Source organism: Cervus elaphus, chromosome 23 (assembly GCF_910594005.1).
Source record: "Cervus elaphus chromosome 23, mCerEla1.1, whole genome shotgun sequence".
In the NCBI taxonomy this organism is placed as follows: Eukaryota; Metazoa; Chordata; class Mammalia; order Artiodactyla; family Cervidae; genus Cervus; species Cervus elaphus.
This window is the reverse complement of record NC_057837.1, coordinates 11,809,045-11,836,096: the sequence shown is the minus strand read 5'-3', so window position 1 is coordinate 11,836,096 and position 27,052 is coordinate 11,809,045. Positions and strand designations below refer to the sequence as shown.

The 27,052-nt window shown below is 48.4% G+C and overlaps 1 protein-coding gene across 5 annotated transcripts in view; it reads right to left on the bottom strand.

Annotated features, from left to right (window-relative positions):
* Window positions 1–1,241: 1,241 nt before the first annotated feature.
* FBH1 (F-box DNA helicase 1) overlaps window positions 1,242–27,052 on the bottom strand; it is a 38,148-nt gene continuing 12,337 nt past the window's right edge. For 3 of the 5 annotated variants that reach the window (XM_043883525.1, XM_043883522.1, XM_043883526.1), the window contains 18 exons: window positions 24,014–24,144; window positions 23,772–23,907; window positions 21,596–21,786; window positions 21,082–21,174; window positions 20,261–20,355; window positions 19,338–19,506; window positions 18,502–18,724; window positions 17,680–17,767; window positions 17,511–17,597; window positions 16,550–16,686; window positions 10,023–10,122; window positions 9,813–9,934; window positions 9,315–9,390; window positions 8,539–8,736; window positions 7,940–8,065; window positions 5,721–5,827; window positions 2,193–2,324; window positions 1,242–1,714 (listed from right to left, as the gene is read on the bottom strand). In XM_043883525.1, the coding sequence (XP_043739460.1) occupies window positions 1,544–1,714; window positions 2,193–2,324; window positions 5,721–5,827; window positions 7,940–8,065; window positions 8,539–8,736; window positions 9,315–9,390; window positions 9,813–9,934; window positions 10,023–10,122; window positions 16,550–16,686; window positions 17,511–17,597; window positions 17,680–17,767; window positions 18,502–18,724; window positions 19,338–19,506; window positions 20,261–20,355; window positions 21,082–21,174; window positions 21,596–21,786; window positions 23,772–23,907; window positions 24,014–24,144 (2,382 nt within the window). In that variant the 3' untranslated portion in view covers window positions 1,242–1,543. The remainder of the gene's footprint in view (window positions 1,715–2,192; window positions 2,325–5,720; window positions 5,828–7,939; window positions 8,066–8,538; window positions 8,737–9,314; window positions 9,391–9,812; window positions 9,935–10,022; window positions 10,123–16,549; window positions 16,687–17,510; window positions 17,598–17,679; window positions 17,768–18,501; window positions 18,725–19,337; window positions 19,507–20,260; window positions 20,356–21,081; window positions 21,175–21,595; window positions 21,787–23,771; window positions 23,908–24,013; window positions 24,145–27,052) is intronic. The other 2 variants (XM_043883523.1, XM_043883524.1) reach the window with 2 other exon arrangements.

The window sequence follows — 27,052 nt, the reverse complement described above, 5'->3', positions numbered from 1 at the left end:
AAGGTTCTCTCCTTCTTTAGTAGGTAGCTAGCCACTCACTCCGATACTAAACCCACCCATTCTGGTGGTCCCCCGCCGTCCTCTCTGATGGACGCCTCTCAGGCCCCAGAGCAGCAGTGCGGTTCCAGCTCTGGATGCCCCCCCAAACCCCCCACACAGCATCACACTCCCCTCACTGCCCTCTCCGAGTCAGGACTGCATGTGATTCCAGACACCCATGGTCAGGCCTGTCCAACATGTGCTCAGTGGAGGCCTAGTATCTACTCCTCCAACAATCCCAAGCGCCTTCCTCTCCAGTGAGCAAAACCAGACTTCCAGAAAATGTGTTCGTGGGCCCCTCCCTAGCCATCCCCTCCCCAAATCCTTCTACTGAACGACTCTGAACACTGTGCCCGGCAAATCCAAACCACCCCCTCCCACTCGCTGCTTTGTTCTGAGTGATCCAGGAGCACCAAGCGAGGCTGGGCCAGGAACACGGCAGGGGGGTGAGGACGTCGGCCCCAGCTGTGCTCAGGGCCCACCGTGTGAATCCTCCTCCCCGTGCAGATGTTAACGCAGCCCTCACCCTCTCCACACGGCCACCCCGTCCGCCAGCACCCTTGCTTTCCTCACCGGCCTGCTGGCTCGCTAAGCTCCACTAGAGGCCCGATGGGGGAGAGACGGGGGGGCGCCGCACAGGGCGAGAAATCCGCTCCCCACTCAGCGGCCTAGGCTCAGACACCAGAGCCGGGGAGCTCCGGGAGCGCCCCACCTGCCGCCTGCATCCCTGATGTGCTGCATGGCGAAAGTGTGAAAACACCGGATCCACGTGTGGCTCAGCCACATTCCTGTGAGAACGGCTTTACCGCTGACACCCCCAGCACCCGACCAGGAACCAGTGCGTGTGTCCGCGTGGTGGCTGGCCGGCCTCGCCCCTCTCTCGGGCTCTGGTCTTCTGTTCTACCTGCAGGGATGCGAGACGTCTGGCTAGGGTCACTGCCCTTGTCATGTGTCGTGCTGCCTCCCTGCTCAGGCTGTGAGCCCCACGATGACAAGGCGCACCCTGGGTCTCACATGTGCGTGACTCCCCAGAGCATGAAAAACCTTGCTTCTGATGTGCCAGTTGTCACCCTGGACACAAAGCCTCCTGCTCTGCTCAGCGCGTGATGTGAACAGTCACAGAGCTGTGACAACAGTAAGCGGAGAAACGGAGAAAAGTCCAGGAACAGCGGGGGTGAAGGCAGGGGCCTCACACGGTGGAATGCCAGTGCTACAATGCCTGTTTAATTGAGACCTTGTAATAAAAGTTTAAATACATAAAATTTTTTTTTTTTTATCAAAAGACCATCCCCCACGTTCCTGGCCCGCTGACGTGGAGGAGGGGCGGCAGGGTCTGGCTACCTCCAGGGGTGAAGACAAAGCAGGTCCAACTCTGGCAGCCATCATCATCCTTGGAAAATGCTCTGTGAGCAAGGCTGGCCTCAGGGAGGGGGCCCCCCATGCTGGCGTTTGCAGGGGCAGGAGCCCCCCGGGCATCCCGGTGGGAGGAGAGCAGGGCCCACGCTCAGAAGACGAGGAAGAGCAGGGCCTCGTGCCGGGGCAGCACAACATTCTCCACTGTGCGGTCCATGGCGCGCACCTGCTCGGGGGAGGCGGTCAGGAAGGCCAGCGGCCCAATGCGCTGCTCCACACACGAGTGGCACAGGTACCCACCCTTGTTCTCCTTCCTGTTGCTCTGCAGGGTGGGGTAAGGAAAGGAGGGGAGGGGGACAGTTGGAGGACAAGTGTTTTCCACCAAGAAGTGTGACCCCCCCTCCATCAGACGCTGATGCTTTCAGACCTGCTGTGTGGCCCTGAGGTCACACCTCCCCCAGCAAAGCATCCAAGGTAGACTCTGCTATATCAAGTTCCCAGGGCGTATTAAGGCACGAGATGAAAAGGCCAGGAAAAAGCTAGCTGGGCCCCTAGGAAATAGTCCTCACCTGAGCGTCTGCACCAGCCCGCCTCCCAGACTGCCACCTGGCTTGGCCCCATGGGGTCCAGTGTCTGTGACACTGAGGTCCACAGGGCACCTCTAGACCTCCTCGTGGAAGGATCAGACAAGCTTCCCCTTCAGCTCCCTCATCCATGGCCTGGATAGGCTGCCCAGTGACAAAGCTCAGACGACTGAGCTAAACCCTGGCAAGGGCAGAGGCAGCGGCCGAGACACGTACGTAAGTGATAGGCAGCTTGCGCATGGTGAGCACGGCGTCCACAGGGATGGCGTTGCTGCATTGGCCCACGCAGCAGCGCACCACGCCTGTCTTCAGCACGTTACTCGTTAGCTCCGCCTGCAAGAAGTATTCCTGGGAAGGAGAAAGCAAGGGTGTCACTGCAGTGCCTCTGCAATTTTCTACCTGGACGTCCAACACTCTAGGACATCATATGAGTCCCAAGATGAGAAAAGCAGGGACCACAGCAGCTTCCCTTGTTTCTCTGCCTTTTCCCCGCACGTAACGCCAGCTCCAAAAGAACACACACAGCGGGACCCAGTCCAGCTGCATTCTGACTAAAATGACTGGTTGAAAAAAAAAGGTTTAATGGACAAACATGTGAAACTATTGGCTACAATATTTTAGGACTACTTTTGGATTTTATCTGAGGCTGACCTGTCTCTGAGTCATTAAAAATGATCTGCATGTTCTCTTCATAGCCCATGAGCTTCAAAACCCTGCCCATGCCCATTTCCCCGAGCCCTTGGCTGTTCTCGTGAGCAGGCTCTGAGCTTCTGCTGCTCTACCTGCCAAAGGCACAGACCCAGCACCCAGGTCAGCTGGCGGTTGTGAGGAAGATGCACAATAGCATGTGCCAGGTGTGCGTCGTCTGCACATAGTGGACACCCGAGAAATGCCAGCACTCTCCCAGATGGGAGATGCCACGAGAACAGGGACCAGGGTCTGGTCTGCTGCTGCCACAGAGGAGGGTAACCAGGGTCTGGCACACCAGAAAGACCTCAAACTGCTTGCTGACAAAACAATTATGATTTCATGGGTTTTTTTAAATTACAACTAGCTATTTATCCAACTTTTTTTTTTTTTGCAAAATCCAGGTCTAAGGTTCTGATTTATATGGTTTTTCTGTCTTTCAGGGTCTGCCTACCTGCTACAGGAAAGAACAGAAAATATACAGACGCTTGTGTTCCCGCCAGTGTGTGTGAACAACTAACTGCTGACCAGGGTGGACTTCACCATGTCTGAAACAGGATGCTCCCACATGGATTCATAAGCCACAACAGAGAAAAAGCAGAAGTCCTTTCCTCACGCAAGGTCCTTCAGACTGAGTCATCTGGTCACACAAACGGCTGTACTTTCGGGGCCTCCTTGGAGCCCCTGGACCAACAGATGTCTCCTAACCAGCCTTAGTGAGAAGGAAGTACTTCTCCAGAGTCCATGTTCTTTTTTCCTTGGAGAAAGCTCATTTTCCCTATAAAATATGTGCATGAGCAACTGACATGCTTCCAGTTAGCTTTAAAAAGTCTGCTAGACTCTTAACATAAAACTTGTGGGACTCCAAGACATACAATTCCTGTGATGAATATGGCAATACCTAGAAAAGTGATACATTCATTATCCTTTACCCACAAATTCTGACTGTAGAATTGTATCCCCAAGATGTATTAGCTAAAACAGAAAATGATTTGTGCCTAAGATCATGAATGGTGGCAAAAGTATTAAAAGTAAAAGACTGGAAAACATCCAACATCCATGGGTGAGGCACTATATAAATCATGTCAGATGGATGCAGTGAATAATACTCAGCTGTAAAAAGGAGGAGAAAAAGCTTTAGAAACTGATAAAAAATGAGGTAAGAATATTATAGAATGCTACATTTCATGGAAAAGGAGAATTAAAAAATACATCTATACATATTAGTTGATATCTGCAAAAGGAAATATCAAAAACTAATTTTTAAAAACTAGCTATCAATGATGGAAGAAGATAAATGTCTACAGGAGCTAGGGAGGGAACAAGACTTCTCAGAGGACACCTGTTACAAAGTTCTGATTTCAGAATACATAAACTTTACACATTCAAAAAAGATAATGAAGAAGGACAGCAATCCCTGTAGGGGCTGCAGATAAACAAATATGTCTACCTGCGCTTAAACTGGTGACACAGTCACACAGAGGGGAAAAGACTCATTTCAAGCATGGTACTTCAAAACACTGTACTCTGACTACACATCTTCAGTGGAATATTGACAGAGAGAGCTGTTAGGAAATCTTTAATTCCACACAGTATTCTGTCAACAGTAATATTGGCACTACTTGAAAACTTTTACACAGAGAATAATGTAAATAAGTAATTAATAAATATGGTTCAGAACCAAGATTTTCAGTGTAAGAGAAAAGATTCAAATGTAAAAGAAAGTAGAGTGTGTACTGTATAAAAAAGTAAAAATCCTTAAAGGACTGGGCTGGAGAACCACAAATGACAAGGATTATAAATGCAATTGGCCACCAGTTCCCAACAGCACAGCCAGAGGGCAGCCCACCTCCTGCTAGTTGCACCTGCATGTCTATTTTATGTATCTGTGTTGCATTTAACAAGAAGTTTAAATTAGAAACTGGAATTGAAAGGATCAGTATCAAAAATATGGATTTCCTAGCTCTGTCTGCTAAAAAGGTGAACAGTTTGAGCATCAGTAAGAGGGAGAGAATCGGAAACCAATGCCTCCTGACGGGATACAGCACAGAGGGAAGCCTGCTGCCCCCGCACCGTGGAGGGTTCCTGCCAGCACAGTTAGACCCCAACTCAGTCATGCCCCTCAGGTGACTTTCCGTGATGGCAGGCGACAGCAGAACAAACGCAGAACAGAGGACGCTCTGGGGAACAACTGACGCAGTTTCCACAAAAAGTCAGAAGCGTCAGGGATGAGGGAGGGGTCCTGGGCTGCTCTAAATAAAGCAGCTTAAGAGATCTTCCCTGGTGGCTCAGAGGTTAAAGCGTCTGCCTGTAGTGCGGGAGACCTGGGTTCGATCCCTGGGTCGGGAAGATCCTCTAGAGAAGGAAATGGCAACCCACTCCAGTATTCTTGCCTGGAGAATCCCATGGATGGAGGAGCCTGGTGGGCTATAGTCCACAGGGTCGCGAAGAGTCAGACATGACTGAGCGACTTAATTTTCACTTTCAAGAGACCTAATAACCAAATGTCTGTTTGGGTCCTGATCTGAATGAATCAGCTGTAAAAAGACATTTCTGAGATAATCATAAAATTATGATTATAGATTGAGTGGTAGAGGTCATATGGAATCACCATAAATGTTATAAGATACAATAACGGGGGCTGTGGATATGAAAGAAAGTCCCCGTTGTTTCAGAGACATGGACTCCAAACACATGCAGATGTAGGACTGCAATATATCATTGTCTCAACATTAAAATGTTTCAGATTTCTTCAAGTAACCCATGTTGTGAAATAGTATCAGTACTCTACAAGCCATCTGTTATCAGTTGCCAGTGATAATATGCTTTTGCTACAGATCTAACCACTACCATAACACAGGTTCTACAAGAAAACCACGCTGCAGGTTCTAAGAAAACATAAGATCAAAGTTCATACAGAACCTCACACAACAGATAGAGATTATTTGTACATAAAATTTACTCTCCTACTTCACTCTCTGGGGTACTGGTTTAGAGACTAAGAAATGCCAGGCTTATCTATAAAGCTGGAGTCAGCAAACAACCGTCTGTGCTTACCCCAGCCAAAGTCAAAATGTTCTCCAGAGATTTGGTCATGATGAGCTGCTTTTTGGCACGAGTTACAGCTACATACAGTAAATTCCACTCATCCTCAGAAAACGACTCTAAAGAAAGAAAAGGGAAAAAAATATATCAACACACAAGCCTGCTTATGAAAGTTTACGTTCTCATCTAAACGTTTACTACTCCCCACCCACCCAGCAAAAACCCCTAAAGATCTGTTGGCTTCATAAACAAAGCTTTCCTACAAACACCAACTCCAGAAACAAACAAAACCCTACAAGACAAGGGGCACAGGACCTGGAGTTCCTGTTTGTGCTGCCTCTGGCAAGTCCTGGGGGCTTATTCACTGGTCACCCAGCACCTGGTGCATGGTCACCAGTGACGTGCCTGGTGCATCGTCAAGGCAACCAGGAGGCTGGCAGAAATCAGGCTGATGGAGGTGAAGTCCCTGGACAGACAGGCCTCAGCCACAGCCGCACAAGGGTCTTGGGGCAGCTGAGCCTCCTGTCTCGGGGCTATGCTCTTCCCCCCACACGCCGTCCCTCTCCCTCAGCCAGTCTGGATGGGCTCATGTGGTTTCCGCCCTGTCAGTTGCCTGCACATAGAAGCCCTTCTCAAGGGGTGGGGGTCTGGGAACACATGAAGAGCTGTGCCATCTGCCTTAGAAGGGTGGGCACAGGATGAGGCCAAACACCACGGCACTGAACTTTGGAGCAGAGAAGGGTTTAATGCAGGGCCCCGCAAGGAGTTGGATGGCTTGTGCCCTAAACAGCCCAAACTCCCCGAGAACTCTCAGCAAAGCCCTTTTCTAGGGAAGGGAAGGGAGGGGGGAGTGAGTTGTTGCAAACATCTTGGTGGCAGAGCCTGTGTTCCTGAGGTCAGGTCATGGTCAGGGAACGATGGTCCTGTAAACCTCCACCAACTGAATAATATGCTCTGTTCTGACAAGAAAGGACACAGTCCCCAGGCAAAACCGTCACCCTCTAAGGTCTGGTCCTGGCTGACAGGAGGCAAATCTCGGCTGGCAGCTCCCTCAGGGCCAGGCCTCCAGACCCCGACCAGCTGCCATCGCTGAGGGAGCTGGGCACCCAGGTCCTAACGGCCCTCTGCCTCCGCAGGCTGCCAGTACGGTGGGGGCAGGCCCCACAGACCGTGACACACGCAGACAGCCGCGGCCGTGAGGTCTCAGAGGCGGGGATCAGGGACCGGGTCACCACCTCAAGGTGTGGGCCCAGTCAGGGTGCAGTCCTGGTGAAGGCTCTGGAGCCCTGCAGGACAAGGCCCCCAGCCTGTTCCCTGGGCCGGGTGAGCCGAAGGGCCCCAGGGAGAAAGCCAGGCTCGGCCTCTTACCTCACTCTCCTCCTGATGACCACCACTCCGCTGACAGCTGGCTGAATGGACCGCTAAAAGTCGCTCCCTGACAGCTGGCTGCCTGTGGGAGGGGCCACTGCGGCGCCAACTAATGAGAGAGCAGGACTACTAACAGTCCGGCAGTAATCGTAAGGCACAGCGATCGTCTCGTGCTCAGGGCTGCGTGTGGCCACACTCTATTACATTATTAAATAAACTTCACTTCCTCAAGACAGAGCAGCTGGTATCTCTCTATGGCCACTGTGTCTCCCCGCTCCACAGCAATATATGTTCAACACTATGTCTTCCTCTTGTTTTAGGAATATATTTGATAGAGATAAGGAATTTTTAGTATTTCTATTTGGGGCTCGCCCATGCAGGCTATGACCCAAATTTTGATTCCATGACTAAGAGAGAGATTTTATCTGTTTATAGGAAGACATCAAATGGTTTCATTCTAAGACTTAAACCTCAAATCAACAGCACTGATGCTTAGAGTTTAACAGGTAGCCTCAAGTACAAACTGATACAAAAGAAGACAAATGATAGTGTATATTGACGCCTTTTAAGATTCTCAGGCTTCTTTAATAAAAAAAAATTACAGAAAAAACACCCTGGTGGGTAGGTAAACTATGATTTAGAGCTTCTGTCTGATGGGGAAAAACCAAGACGCGATAAGCACACCTGCCCTTGGAGAAGCCTGACGGAGGTAGGCCCTGGAAGCTCAGTTCTTCTAAAAACCAGTCTAAGAATAACAAATTTAGGACCAGGAGGACCTTTCTGTTCTAGGAGGATCCTTCCAAGAGGCCACACCATCCCGGAAAAAGCAAGGCAGCCCCACAGCGAGGACTCCGTCTGCTCACCGACTCTGAAGTGGGGCAGCTGTGCGAGGTTGTGCTTGGCACAGGGCACTTTCACAAAATCATCCAGGACGTGCACGGTGTCGAACTCCAGGCCCTTGGCCTTGTGCACGGTACCCAAGATGTACTCTGCACAGAAACACAGCCGACCATCAGCCCGGGGCAGGCAGGGGGAGACAGGAGAGGGGAGAAAAGTGTATGCTGCCCTGACTGCATCTTCTCGCCTGGGTGCAGCGCTGCAGGAGAGGGAACCGCAGTTTGAAAAGAAAGAGGAGGGAGACAGTAAACAGATGAGGGGAATGAGAAACCCACTGCAGGGGTTGGATACACAGCAGAGTCCAGTCCGGAGCTCATGGCTACTACCTGCCACCTGCTTTCTGCACACGAGGGGACAGAGGCCCAGGGGAGGGCAGGGGCTTGCCCAGGGTCACATGGTGGCAGAGCTGGGGCTCAGGAGCCCCTTCTTCCAGCTGGAAGAAGAGCAGAAATAGAGGGGAGCGGGAGGAAGGCAGCCCAGCTCCCCTCGGCTGGTGCGGTCGCCCCGGTCAGTGACGTCCACACTGGCAAGAGGCCCAGAGGCTGCCTCCGTCCCACGTCCTCACCTGCGAAGTCCAAGTCCTCTATGTGGCACCGTTCTATCCTTGCCACCAGCTCTGGAATGCGGATGTTGTACTTCTCCACGACTGCGATCTTGGCTTCCAGCTCCTTGTCCTCAGCCGCGGTCACGTACCGCTTGAAGCCGCTGAAGCCCTCTTTGTGTGCCCACCTCCTGATGAACTTGTCTTTAATGACGAGGTTTCCTAGAGGGAACGTGCATGTGCGTCAGGGAGATACAGCTACAGCCATGCTCGGGGGTGGCAGTTCCACATTCCTAACGGACCACGAGACAAATGAGTGGTCTCAGAGCTGGAGACCTGGGTCCAGGCCTGACGGCACCAATGACCTGCCGTGGGCGCCGGGGTGAGTCAGCACAGTGACCTGTGCATCAAGTTCAGGGTCAAGAGGCCTGCCCTTGAGACCCCCGCTTGTTGGGGATTTGAAATAATGCAGTAATGAAAAAGCAAGCGTGCTATGGAAGTGTTAGAGACGATCACACAGGGCCCAGGTGGAAATCACCATGTGCGAGGTCGTCAGGCAGACGGAACAGAAAGAGGGTGAGGATGATGGCTGCAGGTGAGAGAGAGATCGAGACTCCCAAGAACAGAGCCTGGGAAGAGCTGTCACTGCCTCTGAGAACAGGTGGCCTCAGGCACCGCGCCACTGCCAGAAGCAGCACATCGGCTCCTCCAGGGCAGATGACAAGCAACGCAGTGCTCCTGTCCACATCCCGCTCGACACCAGGGTGCCTGTGCTTACCACGTGGCCAGGCAGTACTCACGTTTCTTCCGTTCTTCCTCTGGCTGCAGAAGTGTCCAAATATCAATGATTCTGTCCAATCCAAACGATTTAATCCCCTGAAAAAAGTTTGCTGGTGAAATTTTGGGCATCTTTGCATTTTTTGTCTTTGTTACTGTTGTTAACAAGACAAAGTAAAGAGGATGTACAGGTGGGATTGTGAAATGAGCTGGCTTCTTGGAACCGACTCTCAAACTGCACCCAGAGCATAAATGCAATGAGCTTTTGTGTGTGCATACAGGCAAGAAGGGCATGCACTTTTTTTAGAGAGCAGGGGAAAAGGTCCGTGGTCCTTGCTGGGCCTTACTTTACAGGACTCGCTGGAGCTGAACAGCCGGGGGGAGCATCTCCCAGCACAGATGTGGGACAGTCACCCCAACTCCTACGTGCAGGATAAGTCTGAGTGCGTGGGGCACTTTCATCAGCTCTGTGTGTGAGTGAAGTTTCCATGTGAGAGCTGAGGACAGACACACACTCCTACCCCGATCAAGTGAATCCGGGCAGGCACCTCTCCCTCTGTGACCCGGACGGCCTCGTCAAACACGTTGGCGTTGGTGCGGGACAGAAGAGCCACCTGCCCCTTCGTGTCACCCCGGATGCCACCTTGAGGGAGAGAGCACAAACTCTGGGGCAGATCCAGGCCACGAGGTAAGCTAATCTGTGTAACAAACACAAGGAACTGCAGCCTTACTCTGATGGTTGCCTCCAACCAATGTCTTCTTTCTCACTCGCTTGCAGACATCCAAGATGGTAGCTCCCACGTAGGCTATCTCCACACCGAACCGGAAACTCTGGGAGAAGAACAGAACAGATGGTGTTAGCACCCACCAAAGAATGAGAACACACTGCTGTCACCACCGAGGTCTGGCCTCTCCAAACCTCACTGCGCATCCCTGATTCGCCCAACCTTGAGAGGATCCTTGGAAATTCCCTACTGCACAGCCACTTACATGGAACAGGAGCCTCACAGGCAGACATCACTATTCTAAGTTTTCAAAACAGCATTTTCTTATCTTGAAACCTGAGACTGACCTATCTGTCTTTACCTCTTGCCCCTGAATCCAAACTCTGACAATCTTTTCACCACATTTTCTACACTCTTATCGCTGCTCCCAGCATTAACTCAGAAACCCCTGCCTCCTATCTCACCTGCCTGGCCTCCAACCCCCTCCCTTGCCCCTTCTCTCTGCCGGATGAATCCTCCGCCACACACTTTCATAAAGCCCCGTGCCTCGCCACAAACAGGAAGAGCAACCCATGAAGAAGGACGTGGGGTGTGGACTCTCAGGACCCTCTCAGCCCCTTTGTTCCCTGAGACCAGCAGCAGACTTTCCTTTTAAGCAAATCCCTCATTCTTTCCAAACACCACCTAAAGAAGCAGCATAAATCACATAAATCACACACAGAAGATCAAGGCCCCGCCCCATGAGGCTCCTTCAACACCAATGTGAAGCCACTGCCCCACTGAGGAAGGCACGGCTTCTGCAATGCTTGGCCACAGATGACATGAAAGTGGATGTCACAACACACAGCATTACCCACAGCTATTCCTTACTGCACCGAGCACAGTGTTTCTCGGGGAAAAATAAATAAATAAAACCATTGCTCTACTTTACAAGCCGTGAGAAAGATCACCAAGTCCTGAGCATTTCCTGCCCCCTCCCTGCCCACTGCATGTGGCAAAGTAATTTCCTACCCTTCGAAGAAGCACCCAGTGCACTAATTCCTTGACCTCTGCAGCTGGAAAGTCAGTGCTTTTGCCCAAACTCATGGTGTTTACTGCCTTTTCTCACCCATTTACAACTTGAGGTAAAGAAGTACTACATATTTGGGTGACCAGCAAGAACACAGTTGAAGGAGAGTGAGATTTTCAACAAGCAGTACTCTGCTGCTACAGAACTATTCTAAGCGGTGCTTGTTCAGAGTTGATCACTCGTGTCTGACTCTTTGCGACCCCATGGAATGCATACACCAGGCTTCCCTGTCCTTCACCGTCTCCCGGAGTTTGCTCAAACTCATGTCCATTGAGTTGGTGATACCTTCTAACCATCTCGTCCTCTGTCGTCCCCTTCTCCTACCACCTTCAATCTTTCCCAGCATCAGGGTCTTTTCCAGTGAGTCACCTCTTCCCACCAGGTAGCCAAAGTATTGGAGTTTCAGCTTCAGCATCAGTCCTTCCAATGAATATTCAGGGCTGATTTCCTTTAGGATGAACTGGTTTGATCTCCTCGCAGTCCAAGAGACTCTCAAGAGTCATCTCGAACACCCCCTGAGTTCAAAAGCATCAATTCTTCGGCACTCAGCTTCTTTATGGTTGAACTCTCACATCCATACATGACTACTGGAAAAACCACAGCTTTGACTAGATGGACCTTTGCCGGAAAAGTAATGTTTCTGCTTTCAACATGCTGCCTAGGTTGGTCATAGCTTTTCTTCCAAGGAGCAAGTGTCTTTTAATTTCATGGTTGCAGTCGCCATTTGCAGTGATTCTGGAGCCCCCCAAAATAAAGCCTGTCATTGTTTCCATTGTTTCCCCATCTAGTTGCCATGAAGTGATGGGATCGGATGCGATAATCTTTGTTTTTTGAATGTTGAATTTGAAGCCAGCTTTTTCACTCTCCTCTTTCATTTTCATCAAGGGACTCTTTAGTTCTTCTTCGCTTTCTACCATAAGGGTGATATCATCTGCATATCTGAGGTTATTGATATTTCTCCCTGCAATCTTAGCTTGTGTTTCAGCCAGCCCAGCATTTTTCATAATGTACTCAGCATGTAAGTTAAATAAGTAGGGTGACAATATACAGCCTTGATGTACTCCTTTCCTGATTTGGAACCAGTCTGTTGTTCCAGGTCTGGTTCTAACTTTTGCTTCTTGACCTGCATAAACATTTCACAGGAGGCAGGTCAGGTGGTCTGGTATTCCCATCTCTTTAAGAATTTTCCCCACAAATTTATTGTGATTCACACAGTCAAAGGCTTTAGCATAGTCAGTGAAGCAGAAGCAGACATTTTTCTGTAATTCTCTTGCTTTTTCTATGATCCAACAATCATAGGATGTTGGCAATTTGATCGCTGGTTCCTCTGCCTTTTCTAAATCCAGCTTAAACATCTGGAAGTTCTTGGCTCACATACTGCTTGCAGGATTTTGAACATTCCCTTGCTAGCATGAGGAATGAGTGCAACTGTGCAGAATTTTCCAAATTTGCTGGCATACTGAGTGCAGCACTTTCACAGCATTATCTTTTAGGATTTGAAACAGCCTAGCTGGAATTCCATCACCTCCACTAGTTTTGTTTGCAGTGATGCTTCCTAAGGCCCACTTGACTTCACACTCCATGAGGTCTGGCTCTAGGTGAGTGATCACACCATCATGGTTACCTGGGTCATTCAGATCTTTCTTGTATAGTTCTGTGTACTTTTGCTCTTCTTAATCTCTTCTGCTTCTGTTAGGTCCATACCATTTCTGTTCTTTATTGTACTCATCTTTGTAAGAAATGTTCCCTCTTTATCGCCAATTTTCTTGAAGAGATCTCTAGTCTTTCCCATTCCATTGTTTTCCTCTATTTCTTTGCATTGTTCACTTAGGCTTTCTTGTTCCTCCTTGCTATTCTTCAGAACTCTGCATTCAGATGGATTTATGTTTCCTTTTTTCCTTTGCCTTTTGCTTCTCTTCTTTTCTCAGCTATGTGTAAGGTCTCCTCAGACAACCATTTTGCCTTTTTGCATTTCTTATTCTTAGGGATGGTTTTGAGCACCGCCTCCTGTACAATGCAATGAACCTCCATCCATAGTTCTTCAGGTACTCTATCAGATTCAATCCCTTGAATCTGTTTGTCACGTCCACTGTATAATCGTAAAGGATTTGATTTAGGTCATACCTGAATGGCCTAGTGGTTTTCCCTACTCTGTTAAGTCTGAATTTTGCAATAGGAGCTCATGATCTGAGCCACAGTCAGCTCCCAGTCTTATTTTTGCTGAGAGCTTCTCCATCTATATAGGGTTTTTCTATATGGAGCATCTATAGAGCTTCTCCATCTTCGCCTGCAAAGAATACAATCAATCTGATTTTGGTATTGACCATCTGGTCATGTCCATGTGTAGAGTTGTCTCTTGTGCTGTTGGAAGAGGGTGTTTGCTATGACTGGTGCATTCTCTTGGCAAAACTCTGTTCGCCTTCGCCCTGCTACATTTTGTACTCAAGGCAAACTTTCCGGTTACTCCAGTTATCTTTTGACTTCTTACCTTTGCATTACAGTCCCCAATGATGAGGCTTCCCTGAAAGTTCAGTTGGTAAAGAATCTGCCTGCAATGCAGGTGACCGGGTTTGATTCCTGAGTCAGGAAGATCCGCTAGAGAAGGGATAGCCCACGCCAGTATTTCTGTGCTTCCCTAGTGGCTCAGCTGGCAAAGAATCTGCCTGCAATGCAGGAGACCTGGATTAGATCCCTGGATTGGGAAGATCCCCTGGAGAAGGGAAAGGCTACCCACTCTAGTATTCTGGCCTGGAGAATTCCATGGACTGTATATTCCATGGGGTCACAAAGAGTCGGACATGAGTGAGTGACTTTTACTCACCCCTATGATAAAAAGGTGTGTTCTAGAAGGTCTTGTAGGTCTTCATAGAACCGGTCAACTTTAGCTTCTTTGGCATTAGTGGTTGGAGCAGAGACTTGGATTACTGTGATACTGAATGGTTTGCCTTGGAAACGAACAGAGATCATTTTGTCGTTTTTCAGACTGTACCCAAGTACTGCATTTTACACTCTCTTGTTGACCAAGAGGGCTACTCTCTTTCTTCTAAGGGATTCTTGCCCATGGAAGTAGATATAATGGTCATCTAAATTTAAATTTGCCCATTCCGGTCCATTTTAGTTCACTGATTCCTAAAATGTCGATGTTTTCTCTTGCCATCTCCTGTTTTACCACTTCCAATTTACCTTGATTCAGGGACCTAACGCTCCAGGTTCCTGTGCATGTTGTTCTTTATGGCGTCGGAGTTTACTTCCACCACCAGACACACCCAAAACTTGGCACTGTTTCCACTTGGGTTCAGTGTCCGCAGTCCTCCCGGAGCTACTTCTCCGCTCTTCTCCGGCAGCACACTGGGCACCTACCGACCTGGGGAGCTCATCTTTCAGGGTCCTATCTTTTCACCTTTTCATACTGCTCATGGGGTTCTCCACTCCACCATCTTGATGTTTCCTGTTCTAAGTGAGCCATCCCCAAATTATCAAGATCCACAAGCCCATACTGATACAAACAAATACATGAATGAATAAATAAACTGAAGAGAAGACACAGTATCTCCTTCACAGAAGAATTCCAAACAATCTATGTGGCTATTCCAACTCTTGTTCTTAACTGAGGGCTGCAAGTCGTGACTTCCTTTTGGGGCACACAGTGTAGAAAGGGGAGCCGGAGGTGGGGGTGGGGGGTCACTTCACGGTAGAGTCACCTGCCACACCCCAGCTCAGCCAGGGTGCCAAGACAACGTCATCAGTTGTAAATCAGGTTGATGGTATGGACCCAAGTATCAGTGTAACCACCAGACAAATGCCAGCAGAGGCGCATGTGACAAGACGCCTAGCTGGTGCCCTTCAAGGTCACCAGGCCCAAGGCAAGCCTGAGAAACCACAGAGCACGGGCACCAGGAGACTGGAAGACCTGACAAATAAAGGCAGTGGCGTCACCTGAGTAAGATTCTGGAACAGGGAAAGGACATTTGTAAGAACCAGGGAGTCTGAATAAACTGTGGACTTTAGTTGATAATAATGTGCCCACACTGACACGTTAACTGTGGCAAACTCATCATCCGAGTACTGGAGGACGCTGAGTGCAGCGTGTTTAAGAACTGTCTGTCGAGAAGAACTGTCTTCTCGACTTTTTTCTAAATCTGAAACTAAAAACGTCCGCTAAAAAAAAATTTCTCTGTGCTGACGTCGTCCTAGATCCCTAGAGCAAACAATAAGAGAAAGCCTGGGGAACAGGGTCACAGACTGGGCTCCTGGGCTCCCCACTGTGAGCAGAACTCACGGTGTGGACGATGTCCGTGTGTGTCGCCACCACTCATGTTCTCTAACTGGGAGCTTCCTAAAAGCAGTGGTTCCCACAGATTTCCGCCTCAGGACTTCCTCATACTTCAGAAAACTAGCGAGGACCCAAGGAAGCTTGTATTTAGGTGAGTTTTATCTATCTACAATTACCACATTAGTAATTTTAGTTTATTTAAACATTAACAACAATAATCTCATTACATGATAACACAAAGTACATATTTTTCAAAAACTGTAGTCTCCCCCCACCCAAAAAAATTTAGAGACAAGAGTGGCACTGCTTTTACATTTTAGCAAATGCCTTTAGTTTCCAGCTTAAGAGAGAAGAGCTGATTCTCGGGGCTCTGTGGGTGTCCAGCCTGGTGTGACGGCCTCACACAGACGTGTGCTGAAAACACTGGAGTATTTAAAAGCCTTTCCGGGCAATACAGGCTCCGGGGGTTGCCGTGCTCCTGCTGGAAACTAGTGTTTCAAAGTCTGGATTTCACTTGAAAGCAAGACTTTTTTTTGGCAATGCACATGTGTTAGCTGTTCCCCTTGAAGATGCGGCTTGTCGCATTCATTCTTGAGAAAATGCCAAATCCCCAAGTCTGAACAACCAGAGTTGGTCTGTCGACTGTTCATTCAAGTACAAATGGAAGCAGCAGCCGGTGGAGCTCACAACACAGTCACAGAAGTGCCCCAGGTGAGAGAGCAGCCGGCACACCGCAGGGGCAGGAGGACATCCCTCTACTTCCCACTTCCGCACACGGACTGCTGGAGAGACGGGCTGAGGGCTTGCAAGACAGAAACTTTCTACCCTCTGTTATCAGGGATGCTCTTAGTGAGTGCCTTGCGTTGAAGAATACAGAGACTACAAGGGCGGGCTGGAGCTGAGGCCGTGGCTCACTACCACCTCTGCATCATCAGTGCAAATGTCAACACGGCGCAAAAGGCAAGTGACTATTTTGAAAACCGTTCTGACTCTGCAGACCCCCGAGAACCACGGAGAGCCCCTACTTAGAGGTGTGGATCTGCTGCACACTGTGAGCTCAGACGAAACCTTGCACAGGGCCCAGCACACAGGCAGCACTGGAAAACCGGGGTGGGGAGCCCCACACAGGCTTGTGTGTGTGTTGTGTGTGTGTACACGCATCTGGGGGCTGGGAAGCAGAGACAGTCTTACCTGTGTGAGATAGAAGACATGCGTGTGAGGGACCGTGAAGAGAGCATTGACGGCGCCGCGGAAGGTGTAGATCTGCTGGTGGGGGTCTCCCACAAAGATCTTCCCACAGGGCTGAGACAGAACGATGTTCATGATGGCTGCAATCCAGAGGGGCAAGTAAGCGCTCTGACGCAAGGCCCACCCACACAGCAAAAACACACCAAATGGGCGACAGGAAAAGGACAAGAACACCTGCACACTGGATGGCAGGGTATCCCTCCCTGCAGGGTACATGTACACAGTCCAAGGAAACAATTTTCATTCATGTATTTATTTCTGGACATGCTGTGAGGCATGTGAGATCTTAGTTTCCGACTAGGGATTGAATCTGCGTCCCCTACAGTGGAAGTGCAGTGTCCTAACCATGAACCATCCACAAGTCCCAAAGAAACAAGCTTATAAAAACAGATAAATGGTTTCTAATCCTACGAATGCAGATTATTTTTACTCCTGAATATGTGATTGTGTCTAAGAAATCATAAAGGAAATATAAAATGACGCCAATTATCCTCTTTAATATAATAACTTGGGGCCTAAAGATGACCTACCAAGTCACACTATTTTCTATCAGCCACTAGGAAAAAAAAATACATTGTTCACTCTGAATTGACTACCTTTTCCCTTCAGCATGAGTCTTTGTTCTAATAATGTGATGACCTAGGCTCAGCCAGTATTTTAAGAATAACCCAAGCAAATATTTAGAGGAAAATAAGCCTCCTCTGGGTGGAGGTGGGGGCAGAGATGTGGGGGACTGTTGAAAGCTGGAGTCAAAGAGTAAAGGATTTCAGAGTGACTAAGCATCAGACACCTCTCCTCCTACTACAGATAAGAACCACAGACTCACTGCACACACGTCCTCTGACACATGCGTGATGCAGTTTCTGTGTGTTTGAGAGTACTGGTGTCCCGAATGCTTTATTACCTGGGGTGCAGTCCTGGGCCTCATCCACAAAGATGGCATCAAAGGAGGCCAGGAGGGGCTTGCTGAGCTGCCAGAGTTTCAAGTAGCCTAGGAGAAGGGGCACAAGAGTCAGAACATGGGATGCGGTGGGTCCACGTGGGGTCAGGGGTCAGGACAGGGCCACGCGTACCGTCGTGTGTCATATGGTAAGCCTCCTCCTTGCACTCGCCCAGCTTACGCATGTTGTCCCAAAGCCGGCTCGCTTCGAGGACTCCATTCTAGAAAGCAAGTGACACGGTGACGCCGAGGTCAAGGCCTAGGAATAAGGGGTTCGTGCGCACGTGCAGGGGTCAGAGCAAAGGCTCCAGCACATGGTGAGTGGCGGCCCGTCCCTGACCTCCCCAGGCTGCATGAGGGCCTCATGACATCATCAGGTGCGCAGACGGCAAGCAGCCGGGGGCTGGACCACACCCAGCGGCAGAGCATCTCTCAGGGAGCACAGCATCCAATGAATCAGGAGAGGCTGGATGATTCCTCTAGATTTACAACCCACAGTGACTATATTCATAAGAAGAGTGGCCAGGGACTTCCCTAGCAGTCTGGAGATGAGGGCTCTGTGCTTCCACTACACGGGGCACATGCTAGGTCCCTGGTCAGGGAACTAGGATCCCACACGCTGTGCAGTGGGAGTGAGGAAAAAAAAAATGGCCAATGATTGAAAAGAATTGATAAAAATTAGAAGAGAGATACTTTATCCTTAGATCCTAGGACTAGCAGACCCCATGCTGAGCTCTGATAACCCTGGCAGGAGCCCTGTCGATGCAGTGCAGGCCAGGCTGAGGACCACACTTCACAGAAGACCCTGGACACCCTGCTGCCACACCGCCCCGTGGCCTCCCTCCGCCTCTGCCTCCCGCCAGCAGCTCTGAAGACACTGAAGGCTGGGACAACCCAATCCAGGTCACACCCTCATCCTCCCAAGCCTTAACTCCAGGGAGACTGAGCCACTCACCAGCTTTTCACTCTGTTCAACCATGACTCGTTGCCCCTGGCTGTTCTTGCACCAGATAGGCACATGATCGATTGTCAGCTCCTCGTCGGCCGAGGCAAAGAAGTTTTCCAGAGTCTTGCACACGAGCTTAGCCCTGATGAAGCCACCCTTCCCTTCAGTGAGGACGGAGTTGACCATGAAGGGGGTTAACTTGAAGAGATTCAGTTTCTTCTTCAACTGGTACCTGCAACGCACGTCCCGAGGGCACAAGGTCAGCCTTCCTGGCCACACAGGACTTGTGTTCCCCCGGGTCTCGCCCCCTTCTCTTCAAATGACCCCGCCAGGTTGCCGGCAGTGGCTCCTCCAGGTGAGGAAACAAGCTGAGGGGATGAGTGAGGTCCTTGTAGGACTAGAAAGAGCTCCTCTAGGCTTTCAGAATTCAGATCTAATAACCCAGGAGACAAAGGAGCTCACAGCAGACACCGCGGTTTCATGGTGTGGACCCAACTCCAGGAGGCCCCGGGGGAACCTTGAACCTCCCTACAGCCTTCTCATCCCATGGGTGCGGCTCAGAGGCCCTGGAGCCTGGGTCTAGCACCCCTCAACCCCATCCTCTCCCCTCGTGCTTCTGAGCAAAACCTGAACTGATCAACCAGGCTGGTGGTGCCTGGAACTTCAGACATGTCATCTGACCTGTGCCTCAACTTCAGAGACATGAGCATGCCTCCCTCAGTTAACAATGTATCTCTGTGGGGTAAAAGTATAAATCACTAAATATTGCCTGCCTGTAAACGGAGATAAGGCACTACGTTTTCCCCTGTCTGACTGCAATGTGAAAGCGGCACCGTGATGCTCACTTGCGCCCGATGTGACCATAGGCCATGGAGTGGAAGGTCTTGCAGATGACGTTGCTGGGGAAGACGAGCTCCGCCTGCTTGGCGATACTCTTGTTGAAAGTCACGTATAGAAACCTGCTCTGAGACCACTTCTCAGCGTACTTGACCAGTGTGGAGGTCTTCCCGGTGCCTGGAGACGCCAAGAGGAAGGGAGGTCACCCTCTGACCAGGAAGAACTGCTCCAACGGCACCGTAATCAGAATCTTCCCATGCTTATCTTGCCACCGGCCCGGGACCCGACAGCGGCAAGTTCTCCAGTACAGATGAGAACTAAAAGCCATGCAGTGAAGGGATCAGCAGAGTCGAGACAGAGCCACTGGGTTGGGGTAGCAGCCCTAGCTGCTCCAGCGAGGGGCCCACTGACTTCCTTGAGCTTCAGTCTGCTCCTCAACCGTGTCACGGAACACACAGGGAGAAAAAGCAGTACGAGCAAGGGTCAGGCAAAGAGTGACCAAGTACTTTAGGAGCCAGCTAGCACAATTAGCTGACCGAGGCAAAACACTGGACCACACCTCTGGGGATGCAGGTTAGAAATAGAAGGTAGAAGCTCTTCTAGGTTTCACCCTACAAAAAGCCAGGGACTCCTGACACTGTCTGAACAAGACAGTCACACGACCTGCTGCCCCAGAGCCACCTGTATGTATGAGCAGACATGATGACACGTAACAGGTTGGGTCAGTCCCACAAACTATGGGCCATCTGCCCCCAGGAACTCCAGGGTGGATTCTCCCTGGAGTGGTAAGAAAACGCAATTATTCCTTGACAACTGCTTTTTAGATGATTTAATTGCAGAAGCGGAATAACAGATGATGGTATGATATTCCAGCAGGTAGAGGGAAGGGGCAGGCATCGATGAGAGGCCTTCAGGAACGGCAGCCCCTTACCTGCAAATGCCATTATTTTCACCACCTGGAGAGGCTCCATCTTATGGCTTAGGATCAGCTGCTGTTCATGTGTCAGCTGGATGGTTGTTTTCTTTCTAATCATTACAAAAGAGAAATTAGGAAAAGCGCAAGGAACTGAAAAGATCGGGTGACAGACTACCAAAACCCAAGTAGGAAACCAAATGGAATAAGTAAAATTTAATGAGGAAAAAAAAGAAGGGACCTTCCTGGTGGCGCAGTGGATAAGAATCTAACTGCCAATGCAGGAGACACAAGTTCACTCCCTGGTCCTGGAAGATCCCACATGCCATGGTGCAACTAAGCCTACGAGCCACAACTATTAAGCCTGTGCTCTAGAGCCTGCAAGTAACAACGACTGAGTCTAAGTGCCTAGAGCCCGTGGTTCCACAACAAGAGAAGCCAGCACAATGAGAAGCCTGCACATCGTAACTAAAGAGTAGATCCTGCTCACTGCAACTAGAGAAAAAGCCTGTGCAGCAGTGAAGACCCAACACAATCAAAAATTTTAAACATAAAATTATTTTAAAAAAAAGAATGCTCTCTTCTTTAAGAAAAAGAGAAAAAGGAGAGGGTGGTCCTTTAGAGTGATAAAAACGTTCTAAAACTAGATTATGACGTCAGCTGAACACTCAGTAAATCTACTAAAAATTATTGAATTATACAACTAAAATGGGTGATTTTTATATAATGTAAACTATAACTCAATAAAGTGCTTAATACAAAACCCTTTTTCTCCTTAAGGGTGACAGTCACGAACCAAAGAGGACAACACACCACAACACATCTACAGAGGGACATACCCCGGCCAGACGGACGGTTCCTCTTTGTCTCCTGAGGCCTGAGTACAGGAATTCTCCTGAAGATACAGGCAATAGAAAATGTTGTAGTGAATCCTAACAGGAAGAAAAGAGATTAGAGATTTTCAAATTCAGTCACAACCTGTATCTTATTTTTCCTCAGACTCCTAGCCGTTGCTAAAAAGAAAACATATACCGTTCTTTTACCAAAACAAAAAAAAAGAGAGAATCAAAGGGCTTAAATATACCAAGAGCTGAGGTGTATTTAGCCGCGCTGTTGGAGGTAAGTAGCAGTGCAGGTAAATATCTGGAGAGCACGTTCTGGGAGAGAGGCCTGGCTGCAGGGGCCAGAGGAGAGACTGGCACGTGCCCTCTGGGGAACAGGACGCAGCTGCGAGCGCACACGCGGCCCCGGGACGGTGCGAGACCGAACAGCGCCTCCTGTCCCGGGAGTACACTCCGGTCTCTCGGAGAAGCCGGGGCGCAGTGGGCGCGGGGCCCGCCCGGGGCCCGTTACCGGTTGCTGATGCTGATCCCCTTCTCCCGCATGGCGTAGAGCAGCACGGCGATGCAGTACAGGGTCTCGGTGACGTCCGGCACCGTCACGGTGGAGCTGGGCCGCCGCAGGCAGAAGAGCAGCTGCTGGATGTCGCTGACGCTGCTGGACAGGAGGACGATGGCTGCCACCAAGGCCCACACGTTGACGCCCTGAGGAGGGAGGCGGAGAGGGTGAGAGAAGAGACCCGACAATGAGGAAAGTCAGGCTCAGGGTACACGTGTCTCCTACAGACCCTCTGCAAGGAGGCCAACTTCCCAAAGGACACTTGGGAAACAACAGGAACGTCTCCTCTTACCCTGGATTCCTTCCTTCTCATCACTTTCGGATCTGACTTCTCAGTTTCCTTTGATTGAATAACATTTACAAAGTCCCTAATATAAGACCCTGCACAGAGGTTATCCACACCCTCACCACTCAGGTCAGTGTGAGCTCTCAGGTCCAGACACTCAAGTCCACAAGCTTACTCATATGCCAAAAAGGGCAGGTAAAAAGAAAACAGCAGTCTTTACAGAGAAATCAAGGCTGACAATTCAATGGCATGAAGATGTTAATTTACTACTGGCCTTCCCTGGTGGCTCAGTGGTAAGGAATCCACTTGCCAATGCAGGAGACACAGGTCTGATCCCTGATCCAGAAAGATGCCACATGCCGTGGAACAGCTAAGCCTGTGTGCCTCAACTGCTGAGCCTCTGCTCTCGAACCTGTGAGCAGCAACTATTTAAGCCCACTCGCCCGAGAGCCTGTGTGCCACAAGAGAAGCCACTGGAATGAGAGGCCTGAGCATCACAACTGGAGAGTAGTCCCCGCTTGTTGCAACTAAAGAAAAGCCCGTGCAGTAATGAAGACCCAGCACAGCCTAAAAAACTAAAATTTTAAAAAAGAAATGCTAATTTACTACTTACTTTACATTACAATTATTTAATAACTTATTAATGGAACTTTCCTGGTGGTCCAGTGGCTAAGACTCTGCACTCCCAATGGCAGGGGCCCGGGGTTGGTTCCTGATCAGGGAATCAGATCCTCATGACGCAGCTAAGAGTTCACAAACCACAACTAAAGATCCCACATATTGCAACTAAGACCCCGTGCAGCCAAATAAATTTAAAAAGCTTTAAAAAAAATAAGTAGAATTTTAAAAAACATTTATTAAATACTAAGTTTAATAAATAGTAAATAAATTATTGCAAGTGTATGATTAGGGACACAGTATGCTCCATTTATTAATGTCTGAGAAAACACTCACTAACATGGAAATATTAAAAATAGTCAGATAACCACTATTCTTAACTCCTTGCAAGTCTCCCTGTTAAAAATACATCCACAAAAGGAAAGTTCTGCACATTTCTCACTATAACTGTCTTGTGAAACAAACCTCACTTCACCATCGATAGCCACTTCACTAAAGGCAGAGAAACGCACAAGGCTAGATTTCCAACCCTCCACTGGTGCAGAATGAGGCTGGGGTTGCACGCGGTTTCCAAGAGAACATTTAAGAAGAACCCTTGATCTAGATGACAATTCCAGAAGATGGATTCACGACACTCAGGACTATTTCCAGCATCTCATTAACTCACCATGTGTCAGTACAAAGCCCATCATTTCTCCGGGCTTCCCTTGTGGCTCAGCTGGTAAAGAATCCAACTGTAATGCATGAGATCTGGGTTCAATCCCTGGGTTGGGAAGACGCCCTAGAGAAGGGAAAGGCTATTCCAATACTCTGGCCTGGAGAATTCCATGGACTGTATAGTCCATGGGGTTGCAAAGAGTCGGACCCAACTGAGCGACTTTCACTTTCAGAAAACCCAAGGTGTCACCAATACAATGGGCTGGCTTGTAAAGAAACCCTTACAATCAAAGTGTTTGGAGGCTAGGTGACCATCCTCTGTTGAAACTGCTCAACAGGACAGAAAACTGGATGAAATGCTTTTTAAAATTCCTTCCAAATTAAATAATCTGTGGCCATTTATTTCTCTATGGAACCAATGACAAAGATTAAGCCTTCAAAGCAGAGATTTATGGAAAAAATTTAAAATAAATCTAAAACAACCTTCAGCCACACCTGACCGCCAAGACATTTTCTTCCAAAGAGGAAAGGCGACGCCTCCCCAGCCCTCCCCACAGCCTCTTCACGTACGGCAGGGGCAGCATAGAGGTCAGGGAGGTGTTGGCGCACGCAGGCCTCTGCCTCGGGGAGGAGGAGGTGATCCCTTAGGCTCCACAACGCCTGTCCAGGGTCCACACTCGGGGAGCACTTCGTGGTGGCTGTGTAGCTGTTAAGACATTCACAGCAGTGTCCGTGGGAAAATGATCCATTAAGTGCTGATCTCTCAGAAAGGATTTCAGAAATCCACTTCCTCCCACAGGACGGTGACTTACCGGATGAGGTTCAGCACGCACAGGTCCGACTCCTTCTCTATGCCGTAGCTCGACAGGATGCCATCCACCTTGCTGACGGCCTGCTCTTCATTCATCAGGTATCGGTGATACAGCTTTTTCCAAGGAATGAACTAGATAGTTTAAGAAATCCAAAACGACATGCAGGCAATGGCTGTTAGAGAGCAGACCAGGCTACAGACACTGTTTAGAAAACAACTATAGCCCACAACTCAAAAGCTGGACAAAAGGGCAGAAACATTACACAAATTCTAGTTGAAAACGAGGAGAAGGTGGGTCTCAGTTTCTTGGTTCCAACACCAACTTGTTACAGAATCTGGGGAGAGCTAGAGCTTCAGCTTTCCTGTCTGAAACAGAGTCTAGTGCCTGTCGAGAAACTAATGACTCAGCTTCAACTAGGATTAAACAACATGAGAGCTGCAGCTGTACTAATATTAAACAAAACAGACTTTCAGTCAAAAATTCTAGGACAAAGAAGAAGATTATATAAGGATAAAAGGGTCAATTCCCCAAAGAGATATAGTAATTACAAATACATATGTACCAAATATCAAAGTCCTAAATCTAGGAAGCACATACGGGCAGAACTAAAGAGAGAAACAGACAACAGGAGACTTTGATGCTCCACTTTCAAGAACGGATAGCACAAACAACACTAGTCCAATTGAACCCAACTGACACATAAAGAACAGTCTACCCAACAACAATATACAATCTTCTCAAGTACACATAGAACATTTTCCAGGATAGGTCATGTGTGAGGCCACGAAATAAGTCTTGATCCAAAAAAAAAAAAAAAAAATAAGTCTTGATCCATTTTAAAAGACTGAAATTACAGAAAGCATGTTTTTCAGTCACTACAGAATGAAACTAGAAATTAGTAGCAGAAAGAAAACTGGAAAACCCACAAATATGAGAAAATTAAACAACACATTTTTAAAGCAACCAATGGGTCAAAAAGGAAATCACAAAGAAATTAGAAAACACCTTAAGACAAATAAAAACACAGGTACCAAAATGTATGGGATGAAATGCAAGCAATGCTAAGAGTTAAGTTTATAGCTATAAAAATTACATTAAAAAAGAAAGATCACAAAGCAACAACCTAAATTTACACCTAAAGGAACTAGAAAAAGAACAAACTAAATCCAAAACTAGCAGAAGGAAGGAAATAAAAGAGACTATAGAGGAGAAATAAATGAAATAAAGAATAGAAAAATGGGGGGGGGGAATCAATAAAACTAATAAGAGTTTTTTTTAAGAGATCAACAAAATTGACAACCATTAGATACATTATGGAAAAAAGGGAAGATTTAAATAACCGAAATCAGAAATGAAAGAGGAATGTTACAACTGATGTCACAGAAATAAGAAGTGCTATAAGAGTACTTCAAATAATTGCAGGTCAGCCAACCAGATACTCTAGAAGAAATGAATAAATCCCTAGGAACACACAACCTACCAAGACCGAATCATGGAGAAACAGAAAACCTGAACAGATCAATAATGAGCCCTCCAGGCTCCTCCATCCATGAGATTTTCCAGGCAAGAATACTGGACTGTGTTGCCATTTCCTGGTCCAGGGGAATCTTCCCGACCCAGGGGTTGAACCTGGGTCTCCTGCATTGCAGACCAGCTTTTCACCATCTGAGCCACCAGGGAAGCCCAATGAGTAAGGAGACTGGATCAATAATCAAGTCTCCCAAAAAGGAAGCATCCAGGACCAGACTGCTTCACTGAAAAATTCTACTGAACATTTAAAGAAGTAGTATGAATCCCCCTCAAATTCTTCAAAATAACTGAAGAGGAGGGAGCACTCCAGAACTTATTCTGAGGCCAGCATAGCCTTATACCAAAGGTAGACAAAGATACCACAAGAAATATAAAGAAAATGAGAGCTGTGACAAGGTCACGGAAAGTAACACCATCATGTCACTGCTGGTGATGATAAAAAGAGCACTGTTCTAACATTTCAAGACATAAGAATAAGCTGGGATATCTTCCCAAAATCTTCTCAAGCAGAATGGCAGGAACCCACACTTATCCCCATTTCCCACTAGAGACCTTAATCAAGTGCCCAGAAATACTAACCCCCAAAAAAGTTCACAACTAAAAACAGAAAGATATTTGTCTGAAAGTAGGAGACAAGACCCCCAAGCAAAATATGGAGCAAGAGCGATGAGAAATTTCCTCCAAAATCCTTTGGGCTTGGAAGAGAAATCTACTAACTCTTAACATATCCATCTTGCCCTCCATCTCCAAGGTTTTCAACTTCTCACTCGGTAAAGAATCTGCCTGCAATGCGGGAGACCTGGGTTCGATCCCTGGGTTGGGAAGATCCCTTGGAGGAGAGCATGGCAACCCACTCCAGTAGCCTTGCCTGGAGAATCCCATGGACAGAGGATCCTGGTGGGCTACAGTCCATGGGGTCAAAAAGAGCTGGACGCAACTGAGTGACTAAGCACACACATTTGAAGAATGGGTTAAACTCTCTACCTCTGGCTTATTCCCAACGGCTGGTCTAAAGGACACACTAGCTAAGCAGAACATACTCCTAGCCCTCAGGCTTCCTGGAGACCTGAACCTGGGAAGTCTAATGACACAACAAAGGGAAGCACAGGCTGTGGGCTAATGGTACCAGAAAATACTTTCTGAGAGCGTAGGTTGCCCCTGTGTCATTCTCAGAGGGTACTCCTGTGACAACATCCAACACTCATTTAGCAATCACCTCCTATTAATATATGTAAACTACTGTGAGACACAGTGGAATACAGAGTGGAGAATGCACAAACAGGACAATGAGCCCTCCAGCAATGCTCTAATGTTAAATGGAGGAGAAAGGCTCTCTAAGATCATAGCAGAACATCACAGGCTTGAACAGAGGTATAAATCGCTGTAATAGTGTAAGGAAGAGACAGAGCGAGGGTGACTTCCGTGGGATGGAACAGAGAAGAGGAGTTACTTGGAATGCAGCCTGGAAGAGGTGAGATGTCAATAGAGATATGAGGGACTCTTTGGGCT